Consider the following 11,996-nt stretch of genomic DNA (forward strand, 5'->3'; position numbering starts at 1 on the left):
GCTGTGTCGTGGTGACGCTGCCAGGGACCAACTCTCCAAGATTCCTGGTCCCTGCACGCCCCTCACTCAGGGTCCTCTGTCAAGGCCTGGGTTTGGTGACTGAAAGCTCAGCCTAGAAATACAGAATTCATCTCATTTGCCAGCTCCATTATTTTACCGGGGCCAGCTCCCTATGACACAGGTGTTACACTTTCCATCCAATTGCTCCATGGGAAAATGGATACAAATACTTCATCCTTTTCAGGTACACTCAGCTTGAACGACCTTTGTTTCAGTTCATCTCTTTATTCAGGATTTGGGGATCTTGGACCAATGTAAACAATTTCTTCATTTTTGAATTTGTTGAATCATTCTTGCTTTGCATCTTCACGTCAGATATTTACATCTTTATGTTTTTTTCCTTAAATACACTCAGATACACTCCAGAACATTCACTAGGGGAAGGAAAATAAAATAAATCCTGTGTAATAAATACACTGACATTTAAAATCAAATAAACATTAAAACAACTGAGTACCTGAAGTACTCTGTGGTAGGGCCACATACCCAAAAATGTCCATTTTAAGTAGTGTGCTAAGAGCTGGATCATGAACAGAGAGCATGATCAGCCTGATGAGAGTAGTCTTGTCCCTCTTCCTATTAATAAAGCATTCTAATAAAGCAGGAGGTGAGAACCCAGCTGTGAAGAATTCCTTTGGGTTGATATTGTGCAGTCAGGACAGGGGACACGATGTTATAGCAGAGATAAACTACAAAAACAGAGTGAACTATAAATAGATTGCAACCGCTAAGGGTTTCCAAAAGCAACGACAGGGAGAATAGAGAAAGGCACTGAGAAATTATCAGTTCCCATCCATCCTTCCAGAATGACTTGAACTTTCCCTGGTCCATTTGGAGTGTGCTGGATCTCTGTTGCTGCTCTGAACTCACCCTCATCCTGCAGCTTTTTTTAGTTTCTGCAGAGCTGTTTCTCAGTTCTTTTTCGGTGGTGTTAAAAATAATTTGCTATTGTCTTGGAAAGACAGAAACCAGAAATCTGTTGAGATTAGATAATTTTTCACATAAATATAAAATGTATATTTATTCTCCCATGTGGACTTTGATCAACTAAGTCTTAAGGTTCATGGGGTATTTTGAACCTGAATTCTTTCCTACATCAGATCATACTGCTTCTACCCAAAGCTGCCCATAAGATGGGCAGTAGTGGTCTGGGGGAATTTCTCTGTTACTTTCTTCTCATGTATATAAATGCTGGCATTTTTGTTACACTGGCCACCTCAGTGGTTTTTTACATTCCTGAGAGTTCCCAGCCAAAAAAATGCAATAGAAAGCCAAAGGGAAAGAGGCTTGTTAGGAATACTGAACATAAAAGTAAAACTGAGAAACAGTATGAAAGTAAATAATTGAGTCCAAAAAATCCTGCAAGGGGTTTCACGAGTTTGTTTTTTTTTCTCCTTTTTTAAAAATGGAATTCCCTTTTCATAAATAGCAAGGGAAGTAGATAGGTAGAGAGGAGGGACCCTCAGAACTCTCCATTGCACTGACACCATCACTAATAAGATTTAAAAGTTTCATCTTTATTCTCGCAAAATGGATCGATAAACTTTAAAGTAAAGTCCTTTTATTAGTATTTAGAAATGTTGGCTTCCAAGCTTCGTGGAAACTGAGTCATAAGGGAGGGATGTGCAACAATGAGGAAATCACAAACAGAACCAATGTGATTTTTTCTGACTTTCCAAGCAGAACTTGAGGCACGTGCAGTTGAGAGAGGAAGCAACCTTGTGATTTACACCTGTCTGATAACGTGAGAGGGAACATTTTCATTTTATTACACATTTACACCCACCTCTGGAAATACACCTTGTTTGCTCCATTGTTTAAAATATCCTCTGGTGAACTTGGCTTGTCTTATCTTATGGCTGAAATGCTTGCTTACTCTGAGTCATTAGCAAGGAGCCTGATAAACGTGCTGTGGAATTATGGCTTATTTGTCTGAACAGGAAGGTAGAGCCTGGTGCAACCTCTTCACTGACCTCCTGGGTAACTGAAAAGAAAAATGATGAGGGAAGCCACATATAGACTGTGAAAATGGGTATGTAGGAATCCTTTTTCCTCTGGCTGCCTTTCCTTCAGCTGGCCTTAAGGAAACTGGTGAGCCCTTTCAGTTCCTGATCCAGTCTCAGATCCTGAGCTGAAATCCTGGCAAACACAGGAATCCTGTTCCCACCCCTGTGTGCAGAGACACATCTCTGCTGCTTTCCCTCAGTACGCTGAGAGTCAGGCTATCATCTGCAAGCACCCAATGTGTGGTACCTGATATTCTCCAACAGGCAAAGATGAGTCGTGTGCAGCCACCCTGGGGGTGAAACAGCACTGGGTTTGGGTAACAAGGCACAATGGGATGCAGCAGGATCCCGCTGGCCCTGAGCAGAGACTGCTGCACCCCAGGAAAGAGCCTGTGCAAGGAAAGGTGTCAGGGAAGGACACATGGTGGCTGCAGAGAGGATGAGCCTGGGGGAGCCCCAGGGGCTGTTGGCACTTAAACCCCAAGTGACCCCCACCTTCTGCACCTTGGCAGTGGGAGGAGAAGCTGAGGGGGTGAGAATGAGCACACACTGCAGATTTAGGATGGCTTCCTCAAAATGACAGATACAGGCTGTCTTCAAAATGGTCACCAGTGGTCTGATTTTTCCTATCCTGTGAGGAGAGAACAGTAATCTCTTTGCTACTCTTTTGCTTTTCCTTTCACTCTCCATGTTTGTCCCCCCTCATTTTGATTTTCCCTTCTTTCCACATGTCTCTATTTTCTTCTGCTGTTTCAGCTGCTGTTTTAGCAATGAGTACAGATTCCTCTGGTTGCTGTATTCTACAGTTCCAAGTACTACATTTATTTATATTTGTTCCTGGGATCAAGACAGTAAAAATAGCTTACAGTCCATGGAAATTCTGAGGGAGGGGAGTATAATGTATTGTGCATTGCTTTAATGAATTGCCAAAAGGTGGAAACCCTGTTGATTGGAATTGACTTTTCCCATGTCTCAAATTCAGCCTACAGCTCACTAAGTGATCTGGAAGTCTGGGAAAGGACATATTTCATGGTGTACATTTGCCACCTTTTAGAAAGAAAAAGAGGAAATCTGGGAGAGGAAGAGGGAGATAAAAGAAGAAGATGAAAGGGGGTGTGGGAGGAAGAAGAAAGATAATAAAGTGAAGGAAAAAAAAATCCAACAGCAACAAAAGCCAACTGTCAGCGAAAAAGCTACAAGTATTTTAGTGTCCTGACCTGGAATGTAACTGTACCGTGTGTGGGAGAGGGGAGCCTCAGCCTCTCTAACTGCCCCAGAAAGTGGTCTCACGCTGATCTTAAAAAATCCACTATCTATTTAATCTTCAAAAGTGAACTCTCCAAAACTGAACCTTTCTAATTCTTGCCATCTTCTGCTGTGAACCAAGCCCTGCCATTAACATCTCTGTAGTGCACTTTGAGCTGCCACTGCCTGATTCCCTGTTGCAGTCTCTGCTGGGGGGTCCCCAGTGAGCAGAGGCTCAAGCAGTCCCCAAATGCAGGGCTGTGGAGATCCCCAGCCCTTCTCCTGGCATGGAGAGTGGAAGACAAGGCTGGTGTAGGCAGTCTCCTGGCCCTAGTGTGAAGCTGACTGCTTTGCACCCTTGCTGCTTGGGGCCATCTAGTCGTAGCAATTTTGTCTGGGGGACAAATATTTGGTACAATATGATTTTGCATCAAGTGAGAGAAGAAGCAGGGTGGATGACTGCTGCCCAAGCTTGTTCACAGGCACTCTTTTATTCAGCAAGAGGCACGTGTCTGTACAGATCTTAAACCTAGGTTGTGGTTTTTTGCATAACTTTATCATGGAACTGCACAACTTTATAAGTGCTGTTAGGTAGGATGGTGCCCTCAAGTGCCTGCAAGCTGGGTGATGTCACTGCCCTGCTGCTGACAGTGCTCCAAGAAGGACTTTGAGGTTCATAAGTGATTATCTGATGCAGTGGCAGAGGTTATCCAGGGTGCTGCAGTAAAGTTTTAACTGTCCAGGATTCAGTCAGAGTAGGTATTCAGCAAGATGTCTCATGCTGTCATGCAGGCATGGATAAATGGTAGTCTAGTGCCACATGTGTACAGGGAGTGTATGTGCCTTCCTCTCCAGACTACATGGTTTTCATTCCATGTCCAAAATAGCTGTGACATTTGGGCTGCTAAACAGAGCTCCAAATGAAGATGCCTGTGATTGTAATTTAGTTGTACTTCTATATCTCTATTTTCTCTGCTCCCCTTTCATCACCACTTCTGCACCTTCTCTTTCCCTGGCTTGCTCCCTTGACTCTTCCCCCTCCTTCTTTCTGTTCTCTGCATCTATTTTTCCTGCTTCTTCCCTTCTCATCAGCCAACATCTTTCTTGGCTTTTCCCAGTAACAAAGAGCATCATTTTTTACTGTATGCATAGGACAGAATGTTTAAAAGGATGACCTAGAGATCTGTTCTCAAAAATTTAAAGGCATTCTTTCATGAGGTTACAGTTAGAGGCTTTGTGTACGAACCCATCATCTTCCTGTCCCTAGATGTGCCCCGCTCTCACAGCACATGAGGCCGAAGTTCCAGGAAAAGAATGCAGAAGGCAGGAATGGCTTGCTGTGGAATAAATGCAGCAATGCACATTCTCATGCATCTGTCACTGTGATATTTTAGATTTCTTTGACAAACTGGAGTCTTGCAGTACACTGACATGGTGGCAAATACTGATACTCTGGTTTTGGACAGTGAACTTAAAATACAGGTTAACACTGAGAAACCAAGTTTGCCATGACACCACGTACGCCAGGTGTGGAAAGGATTTCACTGAATGGATCCTTGCCTCTGTGACCAGCAGTGCAGCTGCAGGGAATGTTAGGGAGAATCCCAGATCCTCTGCCTTGACCTCAGCACTGGTCTCTCTCTCAGGCTTTCTGGCTTCTGGTCTGACAGACTGCAGTGCATGTGCTGTCCATGAGCAGGGCATAATGGGCAGGGATGTGTGAAATTTTGACAATGGGCTACTAGACCATGCATTCTTTTAGGGAAGAAGGTAACTCCAGAAGCAAGGTTGCAACATGGACTGAATTCTGCCTCAAATGAATCTAGCTCCACTGATTAGCAAAGTGTAATCACACCAATGGATTTCTGAAACAGGAGGAATGTGGGGCAGCTGCGTTGGTGCGTGGCATTCAGGGGGTTAACCCTCATGATTCTGAGTTGAGCTAAAACTCTATAGTGTAATAGTGGAAGGTGTCCCTGCCCATGGCAGCAGGGTTGGAACAAGACGATCTCCAAGGTCCCTTCCAACCCAAGCATTTGTATGATTCTATGGTAATATTCAACAGGGACAGTACCAATATTTTTTAATTGTGGTCAGGCTTGAAGAGCAGTGAGTGTTTAATACACCCTTGGTTGGACCTGTGAGAGCAGCACAGAGTCTGATTATCAGGGTCTGTCCCTATTTCTTGTCTTTTTGGTATTCCCTACACAACAATCTCCTCCCCAGTCACTGGAAGCTGTTGGGATAAACATCACCTTTGACATCTCAGCATGATTGACTTCCCAGTTAGCCCGGCTGGGATAAAAGAACTTCTCTTGTTTGCAACCAGCCATCAGAGTGTTCCTCATCTCCACCTGGACCCTAAGCTCGAGTACCACAAAATAGCATAACCAGGCATCCAAATTCTCTCAAAAGCATATTCTGATGCAAGCACAGGAGTGCCCCCATGTAGGAATCTGCATCTTTGCAGAGCTCACACCACAGCACCAGTTTTCATGCCAGATAGCCTGTATAGGAATCAAAGCCTTCCTTGATTTGCACCGGTTTTTAAAATTGTACTTTGTTTCAAAACTGTAGACACTCACATAGTCAAGGCTGTTGGTAACCAAGGAAAAGGGATTGCAGGAAAAATCTTTGATAGATGCTCTCTGCTCCTTCTCCCAAGAGAAGGCAGTTGTTATGGACCTCAAGATCCTGAGGTTCAGAAAACACCACTATTGAATCTCTGATTTGATTCATGGTGTTGTGTACAAGATATGTTCACATGCACCCTGATCCTAGCTCCCTCTTTCCTTCTCCCCCTTCCTCAAACAGCTGAGTAGAAAAGTGATGTAACTTGTTTTCCATTAATTTTTGTGAAAGAAACACCAACATTTATATTTATATATAAATTATTATATTTTATATATATTTATATTTGAGAGATTTTGTGGAATGAAATTTTACAAGGTCATGTAAAATCCTTGAACAGGTAGATCAAACTTTAAGGGAAATAAAACCCTTGGATTTTGGTCTGTTGCAGTTTGTGACCCTCCCTTTATTTATACTTCAGAAGGGAAAGGCCCATGTGGATTAGGTGTTTACAGATGCTGTAGTAGTGCCTTGGAGAAGTAATTAAACTTTGCCAGAGTACTAATTTCTATTTCTGTAAGGAAAGACGATAGGTCTTTTGAAACCACTTTCTTTCAGTCCCTGCCATCCTGCAGGGAGCCTGCATCACTCACTGATGCTTTTTGCAACAGCTCCTGGGCTCTTTCCCATTTAACTCTGCTTTACACATTAATTTATCGCAGGCGCTGCGGGAGCTGCCCTTCGCGGCTCGCCCGTCCCGAAGGAGTTAACGGGGTTCATTACATAATCTGTTCAACACGCGGGATGAATAGGGAACGCACGCCCCTCTCTCTTCTCCTGCAGTCCGTGAGTTCGCTCAGCCCGGTGCCAGCCCGGTGCCCGGCTGTGTGCCAGCCCGGTGCCAGCCCGGTGCCAGCCCGGTGCCAGCCCGGTGCCAGCCCGGTGCCAGCCCGGTGCCCGTCTGTGCCCGGCTGTGCCCGCATGTCCGCCCGCAGCCGAGCCCCGCTCCGCCTCCGCTCATGCCCCGCCGGCACCGCACGCCCGCGGGTCTGTCTGTCTGTCTGTCCGTCCGTCTGTGCGTGCACATGAGGAGAGAGGAGCGAGGAGCGAGGAGAGGCGAGACCGTCCCGTCCGTAGGCAGCGCCGGCAGCCGGTGCGAAGCGTGAGCGAGAGCTCTGCCACCTCCGGGGCTGCTGCAAGCGGACAGACCGCCTCGCACCATGCCATCTTTCGATGAGGTTTTGAAGGAGGCCGGGGAATTTGGAAGATTTCAGAAGAGGGTCTTTTTCCTCCTCAGCCAGACAGGCATCACTTTTTCTTCCCTGTTCGCCAGCGTAGTTTTCCTCGGGCGAGCACCAGGCAACTTCTGGTGCAGGATCCCCGGGGCAGCCGAGCTGAGCGAGCGATGTGGCTGGACGCTGGAAGAGGAGTGGAACTTCACGGTGCTGCCCCTGCTCCTGGGGAACGAGTCGGCCGCGGGGCAGTGCGAGAGGCTGGATGTCACCTGGGACGCCTCTGCCAGCTGCAGCAGCCCGCTCGGCCGCTATGGCAATGGCAGCCCGCCGCTCGCCCCTTGCCACGGGCACTGGGTCTACGAACAGCCCGAAGCATCCATCGTCGGCGAGGTAAGGAAACACCCACCCTCTGACCGCTGGTGTCCATCCTGCTGTGGGATGGCAGCGGTAAAATGCGATTGCCGATGTAAGGGTTGTTGCTTTGCTGGCTGCTTTTCCTTTGCAGGTTTATTTAATTCTGAGTCACAAGCAAATCAGGACTATGAGTATGATCAAGTGCCAGCACCGAGCCTTTAGGGAAAGGTGAGCTGGTATGAAAGGCGGCTGTTCAAAGCCAAGTGCCCACGCTAAATTGAATGCCCTGCAGAGACATTGCTCTGTCTATAGAGGAATGTCAGATTAAAACAAAAAGTTAACTCCTTGGAGCTGAGGCTTCAGGTGCTCAGTTTCAGGTTTGGTGGTGTAAATTCGAAGTGTACTCTATGACAAGGATCAATGCAGATTATCTCTTCTCTGTATTTCCAGTATTGAACATGTAAGTTTGCAGGTAATAAAAAACAACAGGTGGCAGACTGCCTATCTGAGATCTGGCAGGAGTCAGCAGAAGTGATTGTGCTTACTAAAGAAGAAAAACCAAGAAAACAAACATGTTTTTGTCCAAAGCTAACATTCAGCTTTTCCTGAATATCGGTGTCAGAGAACAGCAGGCTATTATCACTAGTTGTAAGCACTGGCAAATACAGTGATTTTTTTAATGAGGCTGCAAAAGGCCAGTGAAGATTCTTTCCTAGGAGACCCTTTGTGTAATCTGTAATTGTGCCATGGGTGTGCTGTGGTTTGGATTCAATATACAGTCTGCACGCTGGGAGTGTGTGTTTTAGTGTAATTCTGACAGCAATTGTCACTCGTGCAGTGATGAAAAATCCAAAGTGTGCTTGGAGGGATTGGCTCAGAAATAATCAAGGTGGACTGCAAAATGTGTCAGCCACAGGGCTCTGGTTCCTACCTGTCTGGTGTCTTAATTCGGTGCTTGCACTGGAGCTGTGTGCTCCAAAACAGGGAGCTGGGCACAGCAGGCAGAGCCCTGAGCAAACACTGACAGGAGATGCTTATCCCCTCCTTCCAATTCAGCATCCTTCTCCCATCCGGCTGGGGCTGCTGTATCCTCTGTCGGGCTGTCCCGAGCAGCAGCGTTGTTCCCTGAGCCCCCTGAGCAGCTTCAGGCGGGGTCTGTGCCCAGGAGAAGAGAAATCAGAGCACCCAACAGGCCCTGAGAAAAGGTTCAGATCTGGCTTTCGTGGATGATCTGTGACATCAAGGCTGCTCAGAGGGCTGCAGATGGCATGCAGGGAGCTGGTGTCAAACTTTGGTCCCTAATGATGCTGTGTCTGCCCACGTTGGCAGGGGAAGGCAGGGAGGGCACACAAGTGGTGCCTGGGAGCTGCAGCCTGGCTCTGGAGCAATCCATAGGACATGGACACAGTGGGAAGTTTAGGCTGCTGCCTCCAAGGTACCTCTGCTGGGGGACTGCGAGGAGTCACACCTTAAAAATAAAAATATAGAGATTCTTTTTCTGTTGTTGTCCATTTTTCTCCTCTTCAGCCTTGCTGCAGGTGAAGGCATGTGGGCTGTGTCCACAAGATCATGCTCAGAGTCTGTTTATAGCAGCACTTTGTGTATCTAACAGAGCCACTGTGATTTTCCAACAGCAATGGGTACAGCTATGGGAAAAGGAAACAGTATTTTTCTTGCAGCAATAAATGGGAGTGAAAGGTTCAATGTTCTCAAGCAAATATCGCATCCATCTTCACTTTCTTACTACCTTCTTTGCTGAGAAGACCTTTCAGGACCAGGGAAGGGAGGAGGGATGAAGGGATGATTGGGCAAGCACTCCCACCTAAGGTCCCAAAGGTGCATATTGGGAGAACCTTGGAGTAACAGTCTGCAAAGCTGGGACTGTCTCTCCCCTCTGCCAGGGCAGCAGGTCCCACCGTTGGTGTCACTGTCACTCCTAGAGACAGTGACTCTTGCTGGCTAGGTCCACCTCAGATGGAGGCTGCTGGGCTGTGACCTGTGCAACTTGGAACCTCTTCCCAGTTTTGCAACATTTTCTGGATAAATCATATCCCATGAGGCTCAACTTCTTAATCTAAAAAGGAGGCTTGTGGCATGCATGTCCTGACTCAATTGCTCTGGGATCAGCTCCTAAAAGGGGCTTGATATTTTATTAATGAGTTATATACCCAGCAAAGACAATTTATATCCCAGATTTAATTAAGTCTCTTTTCTCCCAGCTGAGTCTCTAATAAAGCATGACTCAATTTAGGCTCTGTTTAATTAGCTCACCAAAGACTTCTTTTCTTACCCATCTACTTGTAAATGCTTCATTCTGTCCATGATTGCAGAAATGTTTCTTTCAGCTAAAGATTTCTGGCATGTCTTGTTGAATCAGCAGTGGAAGTGACCAGGGAGACAAAGTCAAAAGGAGGAGTTACAAAACAGTCTCAGGATTCCTGTTCAGGGAGAAAGAGAGAGGAGGGAGGGAAAAGTCAGTGTACTGAAGGAGTGCTTCCAGGCCTATGGCAAGCACAGCTCCAGTGTGGATCTGCAGTGTGACAGGGGATTTAGAGGCCAAAAGCAGGCATGTAAAGCCTTCCCTTTGGATAGATGTCAGATCACACAGGAGGTGTGGCAGCCAAAGCACAAGCTATTGCAGTAAGCTCTGAGCACCCTTCAGGAGTGAAATCATGTGGCTGAATTTGTGAGGAGTTGTGAAATAAGTGGCTCTGTGGTACTTCACTGCTCACGCTGCCCTCTGACCATTCTCTCATCTTAGACAGCTGTCTTGTGCAAAGGTGTTCACAGTAGCATCAGCAGAAAGAGGCAAAGGGAAACAGGGGAGTGTGGATTGATACAAAGCACACACAAATACAAAGTACTTCTTTGTAAGTACTGCTTGGGGTGCCTGCTGCATCACCTACTGCTGCAGGACTCCCAGGTATCAGTGTTGGGGGTACAGTGAGGTTCTGGGAGAAGGTATGTTGTCATCCTATTGCAGGGATTCCATGCTGTTGTCTCCCTACCACAAAAATTTCATTACCTACTTGGTGTTTCTCATGGACAGCTCCTCAGAGCACTGACTCTTTCTTCTTCACAAAGCAGCCAGCCAACTCTATTCCCTTCTCAACCAGCCACCCCACTCTTTTATAGCACTCTGCTTCTCATTGGTTACAGCTGTGGCCTCTTAAAGTCAGGCCTGTTCCTAATCTTTGATAACTGGCCCAGCTGCAGCTCCTTAAGGGTAAGATTACTTTCTACACTATCTTTATTTTCTTAGATTTTATCCCCCTACAAATGTGCAGGACTTTCTTCCTTCAGCATTTGAGAAGAGCAATTTGTATTAAGAAATCATCACAGGAAGCAACACATGGCAAAGCCAGTTACTTTGTTCTAGTGATGGGCAATGCAGTTTTGCTAAAGATTCCCTCTTAAGATCTTTTGGTGTCCAATGGGCATATATATATGAGAGTAAGTCCCAACCTCTGCAGTTGTTAGCATTCAAAAACATAATCATGGAGCGGTTATATGTGGTGCTTTTTATTAAGAGCTCTGGGTGCCAGGGGTATATTCAACCTAAATCTGACTCCGACCATACATCCGAGATGATCATGTTTTATACTCTATCATTATATAACTTTCATTTCAACTATTAAACTTATATTGTTCTATTGTATACATAGATTTCAGCTAAGCTTAGCCCCCCTCTGAATTTCCAACATTTCTCATTATTCTTCTTATGGTTATATAATAATTATAATAATTATATTTAATTACTAAACAATCATCACATCTAACAATTATATAATTTATCATACTGCTTACGCAGGTGCAGTTGATCTGGGAAAAGACAAAGCTTAACATTTTAGATTCTATCTTTAACTTTTTCCAGGGCTCCACAATCACAGTGACATGGCCGTGGTCTCTGTGCTCCATTGCTTTAGGTCAGGCTTTTCTGTGAGAGCAATCCAGATTTCAGAAAGTTGTCACTGGTGCTGCACACACAAACCTGCGCTGTGTTTGAGATGAGCAAACAAGACCTGGGTTGACAGAAAGGTTTCAAGATATCATTTTGAGACACAGCTGAATCGATGTGGTGGAGCTGTGCAGAAGACCTTGGTCCAGTGCAATCAGCTCTGGTTTAATTGAGTGTGCCTTGCATATCTCCCTGTGAAGCTGTGTCAGCAGCAGGATGGGAATGCAGTGGCTATTGAGATTTTTCTTGGAGAGGGAAGCTGACAGGGTAAATAATCAAGGTAAATCAATTCCTGACTCATGCCAGCTGGTGCCATCTGAAATGATGCTGGTCCCAGAGGGTGGCTGGCACTGCTCAGGAGGGAGGGCTGGTGACAGCAGCAGCTGCTCAGAGGGAGGAGGGAAGGGAAGGACTGTGTTGTTTCTGTGCAGCAGATGGAGATGGAGAAACAACAAATGTGCTGGGAGGGTGCAGTGGACTGGAGGGTCACAGCCTCGTGCTCTGGCCCAGGGGTCTGGAGGGGAGCCAGGTCACCCCCTGACCTCTGTAGCACTTGAAACAGAAAGT

At 46.1% G+C, this 11,996-nt stretch overlaps 1 protein-coding gene across 1 annotated transcript in view; it reads left to right on the forward strand.

The window, feature by feature from the left end:
- Window positions 1–6,982: 6,982 nt before the first annotated feature.
- Window positions 6,983–11,996, forward strand: part of SLC22A3 (solute carrier family 22 member 3) — a 26,552-nt gene continuing 21,538 nt past the window's right edge. The window contains exon 1 of the mRNA XM_058020691.1: window positions 6,983–7,507. Within this exon, the coding sequence (XP_057876674.1) occupies window positions 7,103–7,507 (405 nt within the window). The 5' untranslated portion in view covers window positions 6,983–7,102. The remainder of the gene's footprint in view (window positions 7,508–11,996) is intronic.

This window comes from Melospiza georgiana, chromosome 3 (genome assembly GCF_028018845.1).
Source record: "Melospiza georgiana isolate bMelGeo1 chromosome 3, bMelGeo1.pri, whole genome shotgun sequence".
NCBI classification, from domain to species: domain Eukaryota; kingdom Metazoa; phylum Chordata; class Aves; order Passeriformes; family Passerellidae; genus Melospiza; species Melospiza georgiana.